Here is a 24,973-nt window from a genome sequence, read left to right as displayed (position 1 = left end):
AGACAAAGATACTACCAAAAAGAAAACTACAGGCCAATACATCTGATGAATATAGATGTAAAAATCCTCAACAAAATTTTAGCCAGCTGAATCCAACAACATATAAAAGAGATCATACCCCACGACCAAGTGGGATTCATCCCAGGTTCACAAGGATGGTTCAATATTTGCAAATCAATCAACATCATACATCACATTAACTTTTAAAAGTCAAAAACCACATGATTATCTTGATAGATGCAGAAAAAGCATTTGACAAAGTCCAACATCCATTGATGATAAAAACTCTTACCAAAGTGGGTACAGAGGGAACATATCTTAATATAATAAAAGCCATTTTTGACAAACCACAGCAAATATAAAACTCAATGGAGAAAAGCTGAAAGCCTCCCCACTAAAATCTGGAATGAGACACGAATGCCCACTCTCACCACTGTTATTCAACATAGTACTGGAAGTCCTAGCCACAGCAATCAGACAAACAAAAGAAATAAAAGGCATCCAAATAAGAAGAGAAGAGATAAAACTTTCACTGTATGCAGATGACATGATACTATATATAGAAAGCCCTAAGGACTCAAGCCAAACACTACTCGAACTGATCAACAAATTCAGCAAAGTAGCAGGATATAAGATTAATCTTCAGAAATCAGTCTCATTTCTGTATACTAACAATGAAATATTAGAAAAGGAATACAAAAATACAATACCATTTAAAGCTGCACCCCCAAAAAATCAAATACCTGGGAATATACCTGACCGAGGAGGTAAAGGGCTTTTATGCTGAGAACTATAAAACAGTAATCAAGGAAATTAAAGAAGATGTAAAGAAATGGAGAGATATTCCATGCTCCCGGGCTGGAAAAATTAATATTGTAAAAATGGCCATACTACCCAAAGCAATCTACAGAGTCACTGCAATCTGTATCAATTTACCCATGACAGTTTTCACAGAACTAGAACAAACAATCCAAAAATTTATATGGAACCACAAAAGACCCAGAACTGCCAAAGCAATCCTGAGGAACAAAAACCAAACAGGAGGCATAACTCTCCCAGACTTCAGGTAATATTACAGAGCCACAGTCATCAAGACAGTGTGGTACTTGTACCAAAACAGACATACAGACCAATGGAACAGAATAGAGAACCCAGAAATAAGCCCAGACACCTACGGTCAATTAATCTTTGACAAAGGAGGCAAGAATATAAAATAGGGAAAAGACACTCTTTTCAGTAAGTGTTGCTGGGAAAACTGGACAGCCGCATGTAAATCAGTGAAACTACAACACACCCTCACACCAGGCACAAAAATAAACTCAAAATGGCTTAAAGACTTAAATATAAGACAAGACACAATAAAACTTCTAGAAGAGAACAGAGGCAAAACATTCTCTGACATCAACCTTACAAATGTTTCCTCAGGTCACTTTCCCAAGGCAACAGAAATAAAAGCCAAAATAAACCAACGGGACCTAATCAAATTGACAAGTTTTTGCACAGTAAAGGAAACCATTAAAAAAACACAAAAAGACAACTTCACAATGGGAGAAAATAGTTTCAAACGATGCAACTGACAAGGGCTTCATCTCTAAAATATGGAAACAATTTCTACAACTCAAGAGCAAAAAAGCCAACAACCCAATTGAAAAATGGGCAAAGGACCTGAATGGACATTTCTCCAAAGAAGATATACAAGTGGCCAACAAGCACGTGAAAAAATGCCATTTGTAGCAACATGGATGGAACTAGAGACTCTCATCCTAAGTGAAGTCAGAAAGAGAAAGACAAATACCATATGATTTCACTTATATCTGGAATCTAATATATGGCACAAATGAACCTTTCCATAGAAAAGAAAATCATGGACTTGGAGAAAAGACTTGTGGTTGCCAAGGGGGAGGGGGAGGGAGTGGGGTGGACTGGGAATTTGGGGTTCATAGATGCCAACTATTGCCTTTGGAATGGACAAGCAATGGGATCCTGCTGTATAGCACTGGAAACTACGTCTGGTCACTTGTGATGGAGCATGATGATGTGAGAAAAAAGAATGTATACATTTATGTGTGACTGGGTCACCCCGCTGTGCAGTAGAAAACTGACAGAACACTGTAAACCAGCTATAATGGAAAAAAATAAAAATATCACAAAAAATATATTATTAGAGAAAAAAATACTTTATTGATGTATAGTTGATTTCACTTTATTGTATCTTTTTTTTGTCTTTTGTCTTTTTTTGTTGTTGTTGTTGCTATTTCTTGGGCCGCTCCCGCGGCATATGGAGGTTCCCAGGCTAGGGGTCAAATCGGAGCTGTAGCCACCGGCCTATGCCAGAGCCACAGCAACTCGGGATCCGAGCCGCGTCTGCAACCTACACCACAGCTCACGGCAACGCCGGATCGTTAACCCACTGAGCAAGGGCAGGGACCGAACCCGCAACCTCATGGTTCCTAGTCAGATTCGTTAACCACTGCGCCACGACGGGAACTCCCTATTGTATCTTTAATGCTATATTTTGGCTATATTTTCTAGGTTTACCATTTGCTACTCAATTAGTTGTCTTACCTACAATACGCTATATTTGCACTAAGATTCTAAAGAAAAGCTCACTACTAAGTTAGGGGCTCTTACACACAAGAAGCTAGTGTCAGGATCCTGTTCTCTGATGGCCTAAGATACCACTGCCTGATGGACCAGAACGAGGCAATAATATGGAACACAAATATGAATCAGCAGTTCCTGGATAAATGTTAAACACACGTTTCATGAAAGCCTCAAAATTTAAACACCACATAGATTTTGAAATAAACAACATTGATTATCAAACCGTAACACTGAGATAAAGCAAGACGTACTGAAATTAGGCTGAGGGTGTCGGAAGATAAGCTGGGCCTCCAAGATGATTCAGAAGGAGACCTTCCGGGTGATCTTACCTACAAGGATGCACAGGGTAAGAAACGCCACCAAGCATCTATGGAAGCTGCCCAAGAGATATGACACTGTAAAAACGAGAAAGTGACTGGCATGTACGTGATATTGATCTGAAGGAACAGGCCTTGGACCAGATCAAGGATTCCCCTGAAGGACCAGAGACATGGGGGTGCTCCTTAAGCCCAGAGCCCCTCCACCGATACAAACAGTAAGCTATGTGACCATGGAGACACCCAACTCTGCCTTCCCCTACTGCACCCGGCATGAATGCACCCAACGTAAGCACTGGAGACACCTCTGTACTGCAATGACACTTCACTCTCCTGTGAATCAGTCTGTCTCATGGCCTTGCAAGTACCAAAAAATGGGCATTCATACTTAATGCTAATGTAGATCCAGCATGACACCACTTTTCTGAAGGGTCACCTCAAGTTTGTAGCCAACTGTACACTGCATGTCACCTCCAACCCAATGACTCCATATCTAGGAATGAGGCCTAAAGATCTAGACATGGATATGAACAATCATTTGCCCGCAAGGACACTCATATTTACAGCAGTGAAAAATCAGAGACAACCTAAAAGCCCAATACTAGTGAAACAGTTAAAGAAACCATGACATGTACATATATCAAAATGCCGTGAAGCCACTCAAATGTGGAAAACTATCATTCATGGTTTATTGCAAGGTTAACGTACCTTTCAGTTCGAAAACTTAGATAATGAATAACGTCAGTATTCTTTTTTTTTAAATTAATGTGAATGTACACATTTATACATGGAAAAAAGACAGAAGGAAGTAGTTCCTGCTGTGGCGCAGCGGAAATGAATCCGACCAGTATCCATGAGGATGCGGGTTTGATTCCTGGCCTTGGTCAGTGGGTTAAGGATCCAGCATTGCCGTGAGCTGTGGTGTAGGTTGTAGATGTGGCTCAGATCCCGCGTTGCTGTGGCCAGCAGCTGCAGCTCCAATTCAACCCCTAGCCTGAGAACTTCCATATGCTGCAGGTGCGGCCCTAAAAAGCAAAAAAAAAAAAAAAAAAACACAAAAAAACAAAAAACACCAGGAGGATATAAATGCTAACAGCAGATTTGTCTGGTTGGTAGGATCATGTTTTTTTCCTTTGAGCTTCTGCCTATTTTTCAGTTTTCTGCAATAACTCCAAGTTCATTTTATATCCAGTCTTTTTAAACTTTTTAATATGGAAATTTTCAAACATACACAAAGAGTAGGAAGAGAACAACAGACCCCCTTATCCACCACTTAGTGTCAACAACGATCAATATTTTATCAGTATGGTAACATCTGTAACCCGTTCTGCCCAAACATTACTCTTTTTCCTGAAAAGTTTTAAAGTAAATCCTTTATAAAATTTTACTCGTAAATACTTCATTATGCACCTCTAATAAAGTCTATTTAAAAATAATACAACCACAATGCCATTATCTCACCTAACAAAATCAATGATGATGCCTTATCATGACTAATACCCAGTTCACATTCAAATTATACCACATGTCCCCCAAATGTCATTTTTTTACAGTTGGTTGTTTGAGTCATGATCTCAGAAAGGTCAAAAATGTGGTCATGTATTATTAAGTCCCTTTTATTCTACACATTGCCTCTTGTTTTTTCTAATTAATTTTAAAAATGATAAAGCAGTTCTCCAATATCTTCTGATTAATAAGAAATAAGACATGGAGAAGACTCTCTCACTAGAGACACTGAAGCCAAGAGTTGTGCATGAAATCCTAACAAATACGGTTAGGATATTATAAGTAAGCATACACATAAAACATGGATTCAGTGGTTTCAAAAATCAAGTTCAGTTAATTTACCTAAAAGTCTTGGCTGCAGTCAAGTAATTATCCCTGCCCAGACCTGGGCCTGCCTCCCCATGCTTCTTTCTGTTCCTCATAGTCTGTCATGCAAGTCCTTCTCTCGTGTTAGCCCGAGCCCTCTTTAATCACCACGCTGGGTCACCTTTCCAGCTATAGACTCGAAATCTAGAAGCCATAAAAAATTATTGAATTCAAGAAGAAAAACACCTGTCTGACAAAAAGTAATGCTGAAAGACAAGTGACAAAGAGGAAAAATATGTTCTACTTATGTCACAAAGAACAAATCTCCCTGCTTTTTTCTCCTTTTTCAGCCATACCCACGGCATGTAGAAGTTCTCAGCTCAGGGATCAAATCCGAGCCGTAGCTGTGACCTATGCCAAAACTGTGGCAATGCCACATCCTTAACCCACGGCACTGGGCATCGAACCTATGTCTCAGCAGCGACCTGAGCCACTGCACAGACAACATCAGATTCTTAACCCATGGCACTACAAGGGAATTCCTAAGTCTCCCTATTATACAGAGAACTCCTAGAGAAAAGGCCAATGATCAAAAAAATAGCATAGCAAAGGCTAGGAACAGTTCTCAGAAGAGGAAACATAAATGACTCAAACATACCAAAAGATGCTCATCCTCATGCCTAAGAAAAATGCAAATGAAATCCTACTTATCTACTATGTTTTATCTACTGCAATGCTCAAAAATCCAAAAGTTCTTTTTTGGGGTGGCAATGCTGTGAGTAAAGAGCCTTCTCTTACTTCGCTGTTGATTATGCAAAACGGTACCATCTCTACGTAAAGCAATTTGATGGTATCTATTAAAATTACAAATACTTATGCTTTTGAACCACCAATTTCATTTCTTAGGAGATGGGAGAATATGAAACAGAAAGACTTGGGCCCCAGAATGACCCAGTGGAACAAAGCCACTTGGCATGCTGGATTACTTCTCTCCTTCTAGAACTGTCATGCTAGAAAGCTATACTTCTACCTCGTCGGAGTCACTGTATTTTGGGTCTCTTTGTTACAGAAACTTAGCCTGCACTTGAGCTAAAGCAAAAAATTATACCTATATATGAGTTTTCAGAGCATCAAAAATACTGTATTAGCTCAGCAGCTGGCAAGAGAAAGGGGGGAGAAAATAAGTATTGCAGACTAACAAGCTGGTACCCCTCGTTATACTACAGAGAAAATAATAATAATAATAATAAAATCTGCCTGAACTTCAATAACCTGGAAGACAGGCCCTGTGTCATCTGACCCTGCAACTTTTTTTTTTTGTCTTTTTAGGGCCACACCCGAAGCATATGGAGGTTCCCAGGCTAGGGGTCTAATCAGAGCTGTAGCTGCCAGCCTGCCACAGCAATGCGGGATCAGAGCCATGTCTGCGACCTACACCACAGCTCACGGCAATGCTGGATCCTTAACCCACGGAGCAAGGCCAGGGATCAAACCCACAACCTCATAGTTCCTAGTTGGATTCGTTTCCACTGCACCATGATGAGAACTCCTGACCTTGAAACTTTTTTTTTTTTTGTCTTTTTGCTATTTCTTTGGGCTGCTCCCGCGGCATATGGAGGTTCCCAGGCTAGGGGTCGAATCGGAGCTGTAGCCCCTGGCCTACGCCAGAGCCACAGCAACGCGGGATCCGAGCCGAGTCTGCAACCTACACCACAGCTCACGGCAACGTCGGATCGGATCGTTAACCCACTGAGCAAGGGCAGGGACCGAACCCGCAACCTCATGGTTCCTAGTCAGATTCGTTAACCACTGCGCCACGACGGAACTCCTGACCTTGAAACTTTAAAGGAAGCAATAAGAAACAGAGTGTTGATAGCTCCTTGATGTTTTTAATGAGCTACTACAAGAGGAAGATGAAAATAGGCAAGAACTGGCCAGTTTGCCAGCAGCAATGAAAGGAAATACAGTGTAAGGGTGCGTATGAATTGAGCCTCCAATCAATTGCCCCTCCTATGGGGTTAAGAAAAGCTAACTGCTTCTGCACCCTAAAAGCAGTAGGTAAGAATTTCTCTCAAAGCCTCTATGAAACTCTCCAGTTACCTATTCTTGACCAGACATGGAAATCAGCCCATTTATAAAGATGAGATTTAGGGTTCAGCCTCAAGGTAGCCACCATCAAAATGAGGGAAAGATGGAGAGGCCAAGAACAGAGACCAGTAACGAGTCTATAGTCCACTGACTTAAAAACGAAGACCCAGAAGAGATCTCCGGCTGTGAACAGTTTTCCCTAGAAATGACTGTAAGTGCAAAGACCAGACGCCTACTTAGTGTTTGAGGGATCCAGCCTGTGACGTCTCAGCCCTTCAAGAAGTCACTAGAGCCCCCAACCCTCACCAGCAGGAAACATGCCCTAGTAGTGGTGAGCAACTTTGAACAGGTAAGGACATCTTGGAACACAAAAATCACTCTGAGGATATGGAAGAATGATAAGAGAAGCAGCGGAGGCCCTAAGTGACTGTGGGAACATCAGGCTACCCACCCTGACTGCAGGCCTCCTTCTAAACCATTACGTGGAAAAGAAGCTTCTGCCTTATTTGAGCCATTGCGTTTTGGGGCTTCTGTACCACCATTTAGCCCAGGACTCTAATTTAATACCTCCTTCTAATTTTTGGCTTTTGAGCCATGAAAGTGTATTACCTCCTTGGGAAATAAATTTTTCAAAAGGAGTTACTCATTTTTTAAAAGTGTCAAGATCCCAATCAAAATGTTCTTTATGTTAAACACAGTATTTATGCCTTCTGAGACACAAAACTAAGGAAATATTTCAAATTCAGAAAAATATTTTTCACAGCTCCAAAATGTAGAGAGCAGTAAAAAAAAAAAAAAATCAGAAACATGCTAACTGCTCCACCAAAGGGAATAATCAAGTAAACCCATGGTACAGCTGTAGCACTACAGAGCTATTAAAATCATCATCAAAATGAAAAATATGGGGGATGATGGGCAGAAAACATATGCATAGCGGGTGTTCCCAAAGAAAAAGGCAAAATGGGATGGGAAAGTTGAGTATCTCATTGTTAGAAGGAAAAGTCCTTGAAATTAAAAATAAAAGTCTTATCTACAGATCAAAAGGGACAAACTAGGGAAAAAACCAACCAACCAAACAAAAAAAAACACCATTCAGAAATATCACAGATAGGAGTTCCTGTCATGGCATAGCAGAAACGAATCCGACTAGGAACCATGAGGTTGCAGGTTCGATCCCTGGCCTCACTCAGTAGGTTAAGGACCCGGCATTGCTCTGAGCTGTGGTGTAGGTTGCAGACACAGCTCAGATCCCGCATTGCTCTGTCTGTGGTGTAGGCCGGTGGCTACAGCTCCGATTGGACCCCTAGCCTGGGAACCTCCATGTGCTGAGGGAGCGGCCCTAAAAAAAGGACAAAAGACAAAAAAAAATTTTTTTTTTAAATTTTTTTAAAGAAACATTACAGATAAAAGAGTCTATAGGGGGGTCCAAACAAAAGAGACTTCTCTGAAAGAACCGCTATCAGAGGACAGCAGAGCACGAGTTCCCGTCATGGCTCAGCAGTAACGACTAGTATCCATGAGGACGCAGGTTCGATCCATGGCCTCACTCAATGGGTTAAGGATCTGGTGTTGCCGTGGGCCATGGTGTAGTTTGCAGACGCAGCTTGGATCTGACATTGCTGTGGCTGTGGTGTAGGCCAGAGGCTACAGCTGTGACTCGACCCCTAGCCTGGGAACCTCCACATGCTGTGGGTGCGGCCCTTAAAAAAAAAAAAAAAGAGAGAGACAACAACAAAAAAACAACAGAGCAATATTTATAGCATCCTGAGAGGAAGCAAAGATTTAAGACCCCTTAAGCATCTTACAGAAATGACTTAAGATTGAAGACCCCTTAAGGGTCTGATACCCAGCCCCGAGAGAAAAGGTAAAAGACCAATACGATGAAGCATGCGGGATTTCAGAAGGCAGCACCATGAGCCTTTCATTTAAAAAAGTGCTTGACAGCAAAATCTAAGCAACCAAGAAATAAACCAGGAACCCAGGGATGCAGCAAGCCACAGCTAAGGCCTGGATGTGGTTGTAAACAATTAACTGAGACCTCAGAAGAGTGGAAATTATGATCACAGAACTAACTGTAATAAATCCCACAATACATGCAAGTTCAGAAATAAAGCCGGGGAGGCCGTTCTGGGAAGACGTGCAAGACGAGTGAAACACAACCTACAAACACTGACGACACTAACCAGAGATTTGTGCCCTTTCCCACACATGCGTTACTTCTCAGCAAGCATGACACCATGTCGTGCTTGTCATAGTCTTTTTTTCTGAACCTTGGAGGACTATTCAAGAAATAATAGATCTTCCTGTGAAAAAAGATTCACTTAACATCTGACAATGCCTTCAGTTTCACTTACTCTTTTCCTCTAATATACACAAACAAAATTGAACATATTCCAAACCAGCCTAGTTGATAAAATTAAATCTTCATAAAATACGAATCCTATTTTTGTTACAGCTATGTCGATTTTACAATCACTGAATAGTGACAATGGATATCCCCCTGAGTGTTAAGATTTGGGAGTCTTGTGAAAATTCATTTATACTTGCACATACTTTTTTTTTTGTCTTTTTGCATTAAGGGCCGCTCCCTCAGCATATGGACGTTCCCAGGCTAAGGGTCTAATCGGAAGTGAAGCCGCTGGTCTATACCAGGGCCACAGCAACTCGGGATCCGAACCGCGTCTGCGACCTACACCACAGCTCACGGCAACCCCGGATCGTTAACCCACTGAGCAAGGGCAGGGACCGAACCCGCAACCTCATGGTTCCTAGTCGGATTCGTTAACCACTGTGCCACGATGGGAACTCCTTGTTTTGTTTTGTTTTGTTTTCTCTTTTCGTTTTTAAATAATAAGCATTTTTGCCACAAATGAGAAATTTTATATCCTTTCAAAGGTGATGATCAAGAAAGACTGTTGTATTGAAAACTAAAATGATAAAACTTTTTAAAGTACAGGATATAAAAATATGTTTACAACATAGTGCCAAGTATGTAAATATATTTTTTCAAGTACACACATGTGTACCAGAAGGGATGCAAATGTGCTAACATTTTAACAGCGCTTCAGGGATTACGGATGAATTACTCCCTCAAAACCTGAAAGAAAATTAGATTCTTCACATGATGAAAAAACACGAATAGCTTTGCTGCTTCTGTTAAAAATTCCCTTCCTATTATCCCCAATCTTAATAATTGCCCAAGTAACAAATGATTAGGTGTTAAAAAAAAAAAAAAAAAACACGTTCAGAGTCTACTTGTCTGGGGCAATGAAGTTAACGACTGTGGTTTAGGGTAAGCAAAGATCACGTACATGTCAATGACGTAATTCAATAAAATTGATGACAATATTAATATCAACTGAAAGCAAAATCGACCCCACCTTTCATTTGAGGATGAAGCATCATTATGCAGGATGTTGGCTGCAACACAAAGACCACCATCTGAGGTGTGAAATGTGGCCACAGACGTTCTTAGAGAGGCATCTGAGGTTCGGCCCATGACCTCTCCCCCAGGGGCCCCTCACACCACATGGGCCGGCCGAGCCGCCTCCTCCCAGCCCTGGTGTGTGAGCCACCTACCGAACTTGATTCTCCAGGAAGTGCATGTACCGGTAAAGCAGGGTGTAAGATGGGGACAGGATGCCCACTGACTTCATGCGGGCGCCGCGCTCCAGCTCGCTCTCCACGGGCATGTTGGCGAAGCAGGCCAGGCCGAAGAAGGGCCCCTTCCGGAAATAGCTAGAACAGACATGTAGTGAGGCCCAAAGTCAGAGAGAGAAATCTTATTTTTTCCTGAGACACAGTCTCCAGGGCTCAACGTGAGGCTGCTCAGGCTGAAAAAACCTGTTCTAGAATCTCAGGGAACAGCTGGCCCAAGCCACTCAACCTTGCAGGAGAGACAACCAAGCCTTAAAGAGACGATGGAACCTGCCAAGGTCATCCCTCTGGAGCCAGGACTTGATCTCTGCAAAGCCTGCTGCTCATCTGCCCACGACCATGGACACAGCCCTTCTCTCCTGCATGACAACTGACTTGGTGGGGCGACCTCTTTTATTAGCATAAACCGTGTTGATTCCTTGCTCACTTACCAAGTCCCTATTTTTTTTTTTTTTTTCATGGCTACACCTGAGGCATATGGAAGTTCCCAGGCCAAGGACTGAATGAGAGCCACAGCTGCAGCAATGCCAGCTCAACCTATGTCACTGGGCAGGGGACTGAACCTGTGCCTCTGAAGCGACCGGATTCTTAACACACTGCGCCACAGCAGGAACTCCCTCTGATATTTTTAATGGAACACTGGGAGTTCCCGTTGTGGTTCAACAGTAATGAAACCAACTAGTATCCATGAGGATGAGGATTCTACCTGGTCCTGTTCAGTGGGTTAAGGATCTGGTGTTAACGTGAGCTGTGACTGCCACAGATGTGACTCAGATCCGGCATTGCTGTGGCTGTGCTGCAGGCTGGCAGCTACAGCTCCAATTTGGCCCCTAGCCTGGGAACTTCCATATGCTGAGGGTGCAGCCCTTAAAAAAAAAAAAAAAACCCTAAGAACATTTGACCAAAACTCTCACTTTATTTCCTTCCCCTTTCGCACACTCATGTCCGTCATGGTTTCAGCCCAAAGAGAAATGAAAGCTAGTCCATTACCCCTATGTTCTATTTTCTCCTCACAAGAATCTTAATTACACCGGACCACAAACCGGCCCTACTTAGAGCTGGAGTTGCAAGTACTAGCACATCAGTGTCTTAACCCAAATGGAACCCAAACTCTATTCTTTTATTAAAGTCAAACCTCAGGCAAGGTTTAGGAAAGGAGAGAACCCTACGGCAGGAGTTCTTAACATTTTCAGGTCATGAAATCCACTGGGAACCTAATGAAAACTTTAGAAGTTCTTTTTTTTTTTTTTTTTCCTTTTAAGGGCTACAGCTGTGGCATATGGAAGTTCCCAGGCTAAGGGTCTAATTGGAGCTAGCCACTGGTCTGCACCACAGCCAAAGCAACATGGGATCTGAGCCACACCTGCAACCTACACCACAGCTCACGGCAATACCAGACCCCTGACCCACTGACTGAGGCCTGGGATCGAACCCGCAACCTCATGGTTCCTAGTTGGATTCCTAGTTTCCACTGCATGAAGGTAACTCCCAGCTTTGGAACTTCTTGCTAGAAAGAAGCATAAACCGGTACATATATTTTCAGGGCATTTACACACACCTGCTGAAGAGCCCCTGCCGAGAACCCTTATTCTCTGCAGAAAGCATGAGGGGAGAGGAAATGGTACAGATAAGACTTGTATTCAGAAGTACTTACATGAAGAGTTTCCACTGTGGCTCAGTGGTAATGAACCCGACTAATATCCATGAGGACGCGGGTTTGATCCCTGGCCTTACTCAATGGGTTAAGGATCCAGCATTGCCGTGAGCTGTGGTGTAGGTCAAGACGCATCCCGGATCTGACATTGCTGTGGCTGTGGCGCAGGCTGGCAGCTATGGCTCCAATTTGACCCCTTGCCTGGGAACTTCCCATATGCCGTAGGTAAAGCCCCCCTACCCAAAAAAAGGCAAAAATAAATAAATAAATAAATAAAAGTACTTACATGAAATCAGATTGAACTTTATGGGACCCACTGGCCATGGACTTGAACTCAACACCTTCAAGGTCAATATCTTGAGGTAAGCACCATTCTACCATGTTTCCTGCAGGGCATTAAAGAAACAAAATCATTCAAAGGGCTTAGGGCAGGGCTGGGCTTCCCAGTCAATGCACTGCTAACTCGACCCCCAGGATCTTCAAGCGGCTCATCCCATCATCAGCCACGTGCTGGCAGAGCTCCTGAGCCATCCCGAAGGCCAGGGGATGGGCCACGAAGACACCCCAAGCTCTGCCTTCAAATGAATGGAGCTCTCCTTCTGAGTGACCTGCTGGCTTTGGGTCTGCCATTCCATTTGGCCACCCCCAAATCTCCTTTCTTCTAAGTGCATGTTTTCATCTTCCGCCCCACCCAACTTGACCCCTTGAAGATGGATCTTACTTCCATCTTGCTTTTCCACGGCCACTAATGACTTTCATAAACCCCATACTCTTTTTAATTTGCATTTTCATCGATCTCTGGGTGGCATTTGATAATTCCTCAAAAATTTGTCCCCTTTTTCCTTGACTCCCATGAGAGAGTACAGTACTATTTTGGGTCTTTTCCTTCTTCTCTGATCACTGTAGCCCTGCTTTTGTCCCCAGCTCTTTCCCCTCTCCTCCCAAATGAAGCCCTTCTCCAAGGTCCAGACGCCAGTTCTTTGCTTCCAGAATTTAAGGGCTCATACACTCATCATTAATTAGTGAGTTTCTACTGAGCTAGATGTTACAGCTACAAAGTCAAATAAGACAGAGTCCCCGACCTCTCAAACAGGTTACATTTTGGGGAGACACACACACAAAAAAGGATAAACAAAGAAACCAGGGATTACAGTTCTGGGGGGTAAATCCAATGACAGAGGATAATGTGGGATTTTTAGAACACGGCAAGGACAAGCATCCATGAGATTGAGGGAATCAGAGAATTTCACTATAGCAGTTTTCCCTAGAGGATGGAGAGAACACTATAAAAATATGTCCTATTTTTTTCTTGCACATTCAAAACTTTTCCAAATAAAAATACTAAGGCACATGTGAGATTTCACTTTAGAACACACTCATCGACAACTCAAATCGTAATTTCCTAGGCATTAGAAATACTGCCAATAATCCCAGACAATAGTCTTTCAGATAACTGTTTGGGGCATCAGACGATCACACGTCCAGTCTACCTTCACACGATGCAGACTCCGAACATGGCAGCCATTAGAGGGGATCAGCCTATATTTTATACAACAGCAGAAGACACTTACCAGTGGTTCATTTTCAAGAGAGGAATCATGAATCGGAACAACTAATCAATGAGCTAAAAACTTTTGAAATGCATGGGGAGTTCCTCATGTGGCTCAGTGGGTTGAGAACCTGACTAGTATCCATGAGGATGCAGGTTCAATCCCTGGCCCCACTCATTGCCATGAGTTGCAGAGGTGGCTTGGGTCCCACGTTGCTGTGGCTGTGGTGTAGGCTGGCAGCTGCAGCTCTGATTGGACCCCTAGCCTGGGAACTTCCACATGCCTTGGGTGCAGCCCTAAAAAAGCAATAATAATAATAATAACAACAACAATAAGCATGAAAAAAAAAGCTTTAAGATTTCGTAAAACAGAAAGGCTAAGACAGCGCTGTATTTGTCAGAGTTAAAGACAAGAAAAAAACATGCCGCACTCTGAACGGGGGCGGGGGGTGATCGTGGGGATAAAGGCAAGGTTTTGAACACCAAGTTCCCCTACATTCCCGTCTTCCCATTTAACACTCACTGCTACTGTCTGCTTGGTCTAGGGGCTTTCACCCTGTGTTGTGCATCAGGATACACAGGCAACTTAAGGTGTTGGAACCCACCCCAAATCTACAGGATCATGAGCTACGCCGTGTGGGTGCTTTTGCTGATGAGCCTGCTGTGTACACGGTCCTAACCTTTCATGATGGCAACAGCTAAAGCCTAGGAAAGGGACAGACTCAGAAAGAGCTGTGAGGACCCTCAGGTAGATTCTGTCCTCTCACCTGCTTCTTCTAGTATCTGCTGCCTTGTCCCCCTGCCCCCCACCACTCCATATGGGGTTCATCCCACTCTTAACTTAGTTCTGCCCCAGCCTGTCCATGACTACGCAATGACTTGCTAAATCTTTAAGATACCTAAACTTTGTGCTGAAGGATATGTTTTAAAACGTGCACCAGGGAGAAGGATCAAGATGACGGAGGAGTAAGACATGGCACTTACCTTCTCTCAGACACACATAAAAAAAAAAAAAAAAAAACCATCTACATGTATAGCAATTCACACTGAACACCTACGGAATGCCGGCAAGACCTTAAACTTCCCTCGAAGGGCAACAAATCCTCTACACAACTGGGTAGAACAAAAGCAAAAGAGAGAGAGAAAAGGAATCAGGATGGGACTAGCACATCTGAGAGGGAGCTGGTAAAGAGGAAAGGAACCCACACCCTGGGAAGCCACCTAACTGATGGGAGCTAGGCTGAGATGGAGGGACCACCAGGTTGGGGAGAAAAGCTCAGCAGCTGGACTGAGGAGGGCAAATCAGAGAGAGCCACACAGGTCATCTGCACCACTAGCCCAGACACCACAGCCTGAGATGCTTGGGCGGGGACCGGGCACTGAGACTCGGGCTTTGGAGGTCAGTTCCAGGGAGAGGACTGGGGCTCACTGGGTGGAGACAGCCTGAGGGGCTAGGGAGCGGTGTGCTACAGGCAGGGGAACATAATGCCACAGCTGAGAGGGACCCAGAAGGAGGTCTGGGCACCATTGCTGGGGAGGGCAAGAGGAAGAGGGGCAGACGGCCACAGAAATAGAAATCCCTTTCCCTGTGTGGGGACTCTCAGAGGGTGGGGTACCTCTGGCGCAGGCTGCAGGTGGCAAGGAGCCACTTGTGCTGGCTATAGGTGACAGGGCGCCTCTAGTGTGGGCTAAGGGCAGCAGGGGTCTAAGTGCCACACATCACCTCTTGTGTGATCTATAGGTGGCAGCGGCAAACCACAGCAGTCATCTCAGAAAACCAGAGGTGCACCTGGCCTGCCACCACCAGGGGCCTGTGAACAGGCACCACCTGTGGCCCTGGGCACCTCAGAGGTCAGCAAAGAAGAGGGCACTTCAATCGAGCACCACCCATTGTTGCTCTCACTCCCCTGGGAACACACCTGACCTGCTGCTGCCACAGCCAAATGTTCTAGAAGCCGTCTACACCTGCTTGATCACTGTCACTTCCCAGGGCCCTGCAACTAGGAGCAGCCTGTGCCACCTTCCCGTGGGTCCTTGACAGTGGCAAGGGCCCAGCAACCAGGCACTGGTTACCAGCCCTCCCCATTGCCTCCATCTCCCTGGAATCATGGAGATGTTCACGCAGAACATAAACATAAAAAGGAAGCACCCTAAACATTAAAAGGAAGCGCTCACAAAATACACAGGGGCACTCACACATATAAATAGCCCTCCAAGACTACAGTAGTTGTTTCGCCTAAACTCACAGAATAAAAAAATATATATATAAGCAAAATGAAGAAGTTCAGGAACCATTCCCAGGTAAAAGAACAGGAGAATTCACCTGAAGGAGCAAATAATGAAACAGACCTCTGCAGTCTAACAGACACCAAGTCAAAAAGGAGATAGTAAAAATACTGAAGGAATGAAGAGCAAATATGAAGGAATTAAGAGATGGTAAAAATACTGAAGGAATGAAGAGCAAATATGAAGGAATTAAGAGCAGATATAAACATTAATGCAGATTATTTTAGAAAGGAACTAGAAACTATAAGCAGGAGCCAAGAAAAATTAGAAAATTCATTTGCAGAGATGCAAGCTGAGTTAAAGTCACTGAAGAGCAGATGGATAATGCAGAGGAACGGATTAGTGACTTGGAAAATAGAATAATGGAAATCAACCAATTGGAACAGCAGACAGAAAACCAAGTGCAAAAACATGAAAGCAATATAAGAGATCTATGGGATAATATAAAAAAGGGCCAATCTACACATAACAGGGATTCCAGAAGGAGAAGAAAAAGAAAGGGGGTTGAAAATATATTTGAAGAAGTTATGGCTGAAAATTTTCCAAATCTAAAGGAAGCAGATATCGAGATACAGGAAGCAGAGAGGGCCCCAAACAAGTTGAACCCAAACAGGCCCACACCAAGACGTATTATAATAAAAATGGCAAAAGTTAAAGAGGATTCTAAAGGCAGCAAGAGAAAAACAAAGAGTTAATTATAAGTGAACTACCGTAAGGCTATCTGCTGATTTCTCTACAGAAACACTACAGCCTGGAAGAGAGTGGCAAGATACATTCAAAGTTCTAAAAGGGAAAAATGTGCAGCCTAGAAGACTCTATCCAGGAAGAATATCATTTAAAATAGAAGGAGTTCCCACTGTGGCTCAACAGAAAGAATCTGACTAGCATCCATGAGGACGCAGGTTCAACTCCTGGCCTCGCTCAGTGGGTTAAGGATCTGGTGTTACCGTGAGCTGTGGTGTAGGTCGCAGACGCAGCTCGCTTGGATCCCACATTGCTATGGCTGTGGGCTGTGGCACAGGCCAGCGGCTACAGCTCAATTCAACCCCTAGACTGGGAATCTCCATGTGCCATGGGTGCAGCCCTAAAATGACAAAAAATAAATTAAATAAAATAGGAGAATAAAGATTTTCTCCAGCAACCAAAAACTAAAGTACAGCAATACTATACCCATTCTAAAAGAATTGCTGAAAGGGTTCCTCTATAAAAGAAGTAAGAAGGAAAAGGATGGAGGATATCACAACTGGAAAGCAATCACTTAAATAAGCCAGTATACTGATCTAAAAGGGAAAAAAACTATTCTAAAAGCAACATTAAACACAAGGAATGGCAAAAGACAAACAAGAAGATGTTTTAAAAGGACATCAAAATCATAAAATTTGGGGAAGGAAAGTAAGAAAATCTAGACTCTTTTTTTTTTAGAATGTGTTTGAGCCTAGACAACTATCAGGCTAAAGCTAGCAGATACAAGAAGGGGTCAACATACTTAAAAAATAGAGCAACCACGAATCAAAACCAAACATTACATCCACAAAAACTAAAAAGAAGAGGACACAAGCATAAAATAACAGGAAATCATACAACCAAAAAAAGGAAGAAAAGAGATACATAGAATCAACTGGAAAACAAGGTTTAAAATGGCAATAAATACATATCTATCAATAATTACCTTAAATGTCAATGGACTGAATGCTCCAATCAAAAGACAGAGTGGCAGATTAGATAAAAAAAGCAAGAGCCTACAATATGCTGCCTACAAGAGACTCACTTTAGAGCAAAGGACACATATAAATTGAAAGTGAGGGGATGGAAAAAGATATTTCATATGAATGGAAAAAACAGGAAAGCAGGAGTGGCAATACTTGTATCAGACAAACAGACTTTAAAATGAAGGCCATAAAGAAAGACAAAGAAGGACACTATTTAATGATAAAAGGATCCATTTAAGAAGAGGATATTACTATATAATATGTGTATATATATATACATATTATATGCCCCTAATATAAGAGCACCCAGATACTTACAACAAATACTAACAGACATAAAAGGAGAAATTGATGGGAATACAATAATAGTAGGAGACTTTAACACCCCACTCACATCAATGGACAGATCCTCTAGACAGAAAAACCAGTAAGGCAACAGAGATCCAAAAGGACACAATGGAAAAGTTAGAATTCATTGACATTTTCAGGACATTACATCAAAAAAAATCAGAATATACATTCAAGTGCACATGGAATATTCTCAAGGACTGATTATATACTGGGGCACAAAATTAACCTCAACATATTTAAGAGTACATAAATTATTTCGGAGTTCCTGTTGTGGCTCAATGGTTAACAAATCCAGCTAGGAACCATGAGGTTGCAGGTTTGATCCCTGGCCTCGCTCAGTGGATTAAGGATCTGGTGTTGCCGTGAGCTGTGATGTAGGTTGCTCGGATCCCACGTTGCTGTGGCTCTGGTGTAGGCCACTGGCTACATCTCTGATTGGACCCCTACCCTAGCCTGGGAACCTCCACATGCCACAGGAGCGGCCCTAGAAATGGTAAAAAGACAAAAAAAAAAAAAAATTCAACTATCTTCTCTGACCACACAGTGGCATGAAACTAGAAATCAACCACAGGAAAAGAAATGAAGAAAAACTGACTACATGGAGACTAAACAACATGCTACTAAAAAACCAATGGATCAATGAGGAAATCAAAAGGGAAATTAAAAAACAGCTAGAGACAAATGATAATGAAGACACAACCATTCAAAATTTATGGGATGTGGCAAAAGCAGTGCTTAGAAGGCAGTTCATAGCAATATAGGCCTCAAAAAAGAAGAAAAATCTCAAACACCACTTATGAGAATTAGAAACTTAACCCACTGCTTAAAAGAATTAGAACAAACAAAACCTAAAGTCAGCAGAAGGAAGGAAATGATAAAGGTCAGAGAGGAAATCAATAAAATAGAGATTCAAAAAACAATATAAAAAATTAATAAAACCAAGAGCTGGTTCTTTGAAAGTGTAAACAAAATTAACAAACCTCTGGCGAGACTCACCAAGAAAAGAAAAAACTCATATCAACAAAATAAGAAACGAAAAAGGAGAAATCTCAATGGATACTGCAAAAATACAAAAAAACTATAAGAGAATATTATGAACAATTATACGCCAACAAATCTGACAACCTAGCCAACAAATGCGACAACCTAGAAGAAATGGACAACTTTCTGGAGACTTACAACCAGCTAAAGCTGAATCAAGAAGAAATAGATCAACTCAACAGACCAATCACTAGAAATGAAATTGAATATGTAATAAAAACACTTCCTATAAACAAAAGTTCAGGACCAGATGGCTTCTCAGGTGAATTCTGCCAAACATACAAAGTACTTATTCCCATCCTGCTTAAACTTTTCCAAAAGATTGAAGAAGGAACACTCCCAAAGATATTCTACGAAGCCACCATCACCCAAATACCAAAACCAGACAAAGATACTACCAAGAAAGAAAATTATAGGGCAGTATCTTTGATGAATATAGATGCAAGAATTCTTAACAGAATTTTATCCAACAGAATACAACAACATATAAAAAGATCATACACCACAACCAAGTGAGATTCACCCCAAGTTTACAAGGATGGTTCAACATATGCAAATCAATCAACATCATATGCCACATTAACTTTTTTTTTTTAAAAGGTCAGACTCTCCTTTATTCCCAGCTTCTATTTTTATTTCCTGTGCCTTGTTCATGGTTTTTGCTGCTTTTTTGGTTTGTTTTTTTGTCTTTTTAGGGCTGCCCCTGCGGCATGTGGAGGTTCCCAGGCTAGGGGTCATATTGGAGCTGCAGAGGCACAAGGCAGGAATTCTTGACCTACTGAGCGAGGCCAGGGGTCGAACCCGCAACCTTATGGATACTAGTCAGGTTTGTTACCGCTGAGCCACAATGGGAACTCCCACATTAACTTTTAAAAGAAAAGTAAAAAACCACATGATCATCTCGATAGATGCATAAAAAAGCTTTGACAAAATCCAACATCCACTCATGATAAAACTCTTACCAGTGTGGGTACACAGGGAGCATAAACTTAACACAATCGAAGCCATTCATGACAAACCCACAGCCAATGTAATACTCAACAGAGAAAAGCTGAAAGCCTTCCTGCTAAAATCTGAAGACAAGGATGCCCAACTTCACCACTTTTATTCAACATAGCATTGAAGTCCTAGCCATAGCAAGCAGACAAAAGAAATAAAAGGTATCCAAATTGGAAAAGAGGTAAAACTGTCACTCTACGCAGATGACATGACTCTGTATACAGAAAACCCCAAGGACTCCACACAGACTATTTGAACTGATCAATGAATTCAGCAAAGCAGCAGGATATGAGATTAACATTCAGAAATCGGTTGCATTTCTGTATACTAACAATGAAACAGTAGACAGGAATACAAAAACACAACAATTTTTAAAAGGGCACACCCCAAAATTAAATACCTAGGAATAAACCTGACTAACAAGGTGAAAGACTTATATGCTGAGAACTTTAAAGCATTAATCAAGGAAATTAAAGAGGATTCAAAGAAATGGAAAGCTATTCTATGCTCCTGGAATGAAAGAATTTATATCATTAAAATGGCCCTACTACCCAAAGCAATCTATAGATTCAGTGTAATCCCTATCAAATTACCCATGACGTTTTTCACAAACTAGAACAATCCAAAAATTTATATGGAACCATAAAAGACCCAGAACTGCCAAAGCCATCCTGAGGAAAAAGAACCAAGCAGGAGGCCTAATTCTCCCAGACTTCAGACAATACTACAAAGCTATAGTAATCAAGACATGTGGTACTGGTACCAAAATAGACATACAGACCAATGGAACAGAATAGAGAACCCAGACATAAACCCAGACACCTGTGGTCAATTAATCTTTTACAAAGGCGGCAAGAATAAAAAATGAGAAAAAAATCTCTTTGGCAGGTAGTGCTGGGAAAACTGGGCAGCTGCATATAAATCAATAAAACTGGAACACACTCTCACACTATGCACAGAAATAAACTCAAAATGGCTTAAACACTTAGACATGAGATAAGACACCATCAAACTCCTAGAAGAGAACAGAGGCAAAACATTCTCTGACATCAACCATACAAATGTTTTCTTAGGTCACTCTCCCAAGGCAACAGAAATAAAAACAAAAATAAACCAATGGGACCTAATCAAACTGATAAGCTTTTGCACAGCAAAGGAAACCACTTTTAAAAAAGCACAAAAAGACAGCCTATGCAGGGGAGAAAATAGTTTCAAATGATGCAACTGACAAAAGCTTAATCTCTAAAATATACAAACAACTTGTACAATTCAACAGCAAAACAACAACAACAACAAAAAAAACAATGGAAAAATGGGGGAGTTGCCGTCATGGCGCAGTGGTTAATGAATCCGACTAGGAACCATGAGGTTGCGGGTTCGGTCCCTGCCCTTGCTCAGTGGGTTGATGACCCGGCGTTGCCGTGAGCTGTGGTGTAGGTTGCAGACGCGGCTCAGATCCTGCGTTGCTGTGGCTCTGGCGTAAGCTGGCGGCCACAGCTCCAATTAGACCCCTAGCCTGGGAACCTCCATATGCCACAGGAGTGGCCCAAGAAATAGCAAAAAAACAAAAAAGAAAAAAAAAGAAAAAAAAAAAGAAAAATGGGTAGAAGACCTGAATAGGTCGCTTTTCCAAAGAAGATATACACATGGCCAACAGGCACACGAAAAAATGCTCAACATAACTAATTATTAGAGAAATGCAAATAAAAACTACTATGACATACCACCTCACACCTGTCAGAATGGCCATCATTAACAAGTCAACAAATAACAAATGCTGGAGAGGGTGTGGAGAAAAAGGTACCATCCTACACTGTTGGCGGGAATGTAAATTGGTACAACTGCTATGGAAAACAGCATGGAGGTATCCCAGAAAGCTAAATATAGAGCTACCAGATGACCCAAAATCCTATTCCTGGGCATATATCCAGACAAAGCTTTCATTGAAAAAGATACATGCACCCATATGTTCATTGCAGCACTATGCACAATATATGAGGAGACATGGAAACAACCTAAATGTCCATCGACAGATAAATGGATTAAGAAAATGTAGTAGGAAGTTCCCAATGTGGCTCAGTGGTAATGAGCCCAACTAGCATCCATGAGGATGTGGGTTCGATCCCTGGCCTCGCTCAGTGGGTTAAGGATCTGGTATTGTTGTGAGCTGTGTTGCAGGTCACAGGTGTGGCTCGGATCTCGAGTTGTTGTGACTGTGGTGTAGGCTGGCAGCTGCAACTCCAATTCGACCCCTAGACTGGGAACTTCTATATGCTGCAGAGGGCCACCCCCCAAAAAAAGAAAGAAAGAGATATGAGATACATATACAATGGAATATTACTCAGCCATAAAAAAGAACAAAATAATGCCATTTGCAGCAACATGCATGGAACTAGAGACTCTCATACTGAAAGAAGTCAGTCAGAAAGAGAAAGACAAATCTGGAATCTAATATATGGCACAAATGAACCTTTCTATAGAAAAGAAACAAACCCATGGACTTGGAGAACAGACTTGTGATTGCTGAGGTGGGGGGGGGGGGGAGTGGGATCAACTGGGAGTTTGGGGCTAGTATATTCAAACTATTGCATTTGGAGTGGTTAAGCAATGAGATCCTGCTGTGTAGCTCAGGGAACCGTATCTAGTCACTTGTGATGGAACATGATGGAAGACAATGTGAGAAAAATAACGTATGTGTGTGTATAAGACTGGGTCACCTTCCTGTACAGCAGAAATTGACAAAACATTGTAAATCAACTATAAGTCAAAAAATAAAAATCTTACCAAAAAAATTAAAATATCCCAGTGGGGGAGGAAGTGCACCAATGATAACCATGCAGCACGATGTTTTCCCTGTATGAACACACCTGTTTAGCAGAACCCTGGTTAAGAAGCAGGACATTACCATGAAGCCTTTCTTGTGTCCCATCAGAGTCACTAACTCTCTCTCAAGGGTAACTATTATTCTGACTTCTAACACCATAAATCAGCTTTGCTGTTTTTGAAATTTATATTAATGCAATAATAGTTTGTATTCTTTTGTGACTTTTTTTTTGGGGGGGGAGGTGCTGCATCCTTGGCATTCAGAAGTTCCTGGGCCAGGGACTGATCCTGTGCCACAGCTGTGACCTGAGCCACAGGAGTAACAATACCAGATCCTTAACCTGCTGTGCCACCAAGGGAACTCCTGTCTCATTTGCTCAGTATTTTTCCCAAGACTTGTCAACAGGAGTTCCTGCTGTGGCACAGTGGGTTAATGATCCTGTAGGTTTCATTCCCAGCCCAGCACAGTGGGTGACCATTGCTGCAGTTGAAGCTGTGGCTCAGATTTGATCCCTGGCCCAGGAACTTCCAGACGGCACAGGTGCAACCAAAAAAGTAAAAAAAGATTTATCAATGGTGATGCCTGCAGCAATAATTTATTTATTATTTCCATCCTATGCATGCACTGCAGCTTACTTATCTCCTTAGCTGCTGATGCACATTTAGCTTACCTCCTATTTGAAGCTAATACAAACAGCAACTGCTGGAAACAATCATGTACTTGTCATCTGGTGACGACACGTGTGGTGGCTTTGTAATGCATGACCTCGCTGCATTATGTATATGTTTCCAGTTGAGACAGGGAAAGTGAAGCAGTGCCCGTACTACGTTTATGTCCAAAGGTCAGGAGGGAGCATCAGGTAGCTCATGAGCATTGCTGCTTATCTTGAGGCTTATCACACTGGGCTAGGGGTAGAGGGTAGCAGCCAGGCTTACCGATGCTGGACCCACCCTCCCGGGTTCCTCTTCCAGCATCTCTGACTCCCATCCCAATGAATGATACCCAATGAAGGGTATCGGCTTTGTCAGGTCAGGACAGCACATCATTAGAACTGGAGGCGGACTGACCTGGGTTCCTGCCCTCCTTCATGAGTTCCAGATTGATCTTCTTCCCAACTTTCCTCTCTTCTTTGTAATTGCCCACTCGAGAGACTCAAAGCTCCACCATTAGACACAAAAACAATAGCTGTACACAGACTAACCAGCTCCAGCAACTGCACATAAGTCCCTGCAATAAATCCTCCTGGTGGTTCTGTTTCATGGCTCAAAGTTAGATTTTGACTGACATGCACACATTTTTGTGGATGACACATTCCTACAAGTGGAACTGCTGTAAAAATGTTTGTGTCGCTGCAAACTAAGGAAATGTCAGTGATTCCCACAGCACTATCTCCCAAAGCTTAGGTGAACAGGGCTTCTGCAAAGAACAAAATTTTTTTTAAAAAAGGAGTTTGGGCCCATCTTTCTTTGGGTTAAACAAAGACAGGTGCATTCCTTTACCGTAGAACTTCTCAGAGCCTTTAATGTCACTCAGCGTTATGAATCTCTCTGAAATCAACATCATGCTTAATGTTTCCCATGTTATTTGGTCAATAAATCTATTTTTAAGGGGCATTTTTTAAAAAAAGAAATGCTTGAATAAAAGGGCGTGAAGGTTGACCCTCAATACATACATTCTTCCTTGCTGATAGGGAATAGAACCCCCTTTTCTTTTCTTTTTTCTTTTTAGGACCGCACCTGCAGCACATGGAAGATCCCAGGCTAGGGGTCAAATCAGAGCTACAGCTACCGGCCTACACCATGGCCACAGCAACATGGGATCCAAGCTGCCATCTGTGACCTACACCACAGCTCACAGCAACACCGGATCCTTAACCCACTGAGCGGGCCAAGGGATTGAACCCGCGCCCTCATGGATACTAATTGGATTCATTTCCACTACGACACAACAGGAACTCCTAGAACCACCTATTCTTTGCTTGGCATGTGGTCTTCTCAAGGCCGACTATATTTCTCTGAGCTTTCTTGCAAACAGGTATGGCTACACAAGTAAATTCTGGCCAGTGGGATTCAGAAATGAGGT

General features: G+C 42.3%; 1 protein-coding gene across 1 annotated transcript in view; it reads right to left on the bottom strand.

Moving 5' to 3' along the window:
- DENND11 (DENN domain containing 11) overlaps window positions 1-24,973 on the bottom strand; it is a 57,027-nt gene that overhangs the window by 19,521 nt on the left and 12,533 nt on the right. Inside the window, exons 2-3 of the mRNA XM_047763180.1 lie at window positions 12,419-12,518; window positions 10,401-10,559 (exon numbers count right to left, since the gene is read on the bottom strand). Of these exons, the coding sequence (XP_047619136.1) occupies window positions 10,401-10,559; window positions 12,419-12,518 (259 nt within the window). The remainder of the gene's footprint in view (window positions 1-10,400; window positions 10,560-12,418; window positions 12,519-24,973) is intronic.

This window comes from Phacochoerus africanus, chromosome 16, assembly GCF_016906955.1.
Source record: "Phacochoerus africanus isolate WHEZ1 chromosome 16, ROS_Pafr_v1, whole genome shotgun sequence".
Taxonomy (NCBI): Eukaryota; Metazoa; Chordata; class Mammalia; order Artiodactyla; family Suidae; genus Phacochoerus; species Phacochoerus africanus.
This window is presented reverse-complemented; position numbering and strand designations above follow the sequence as displayed.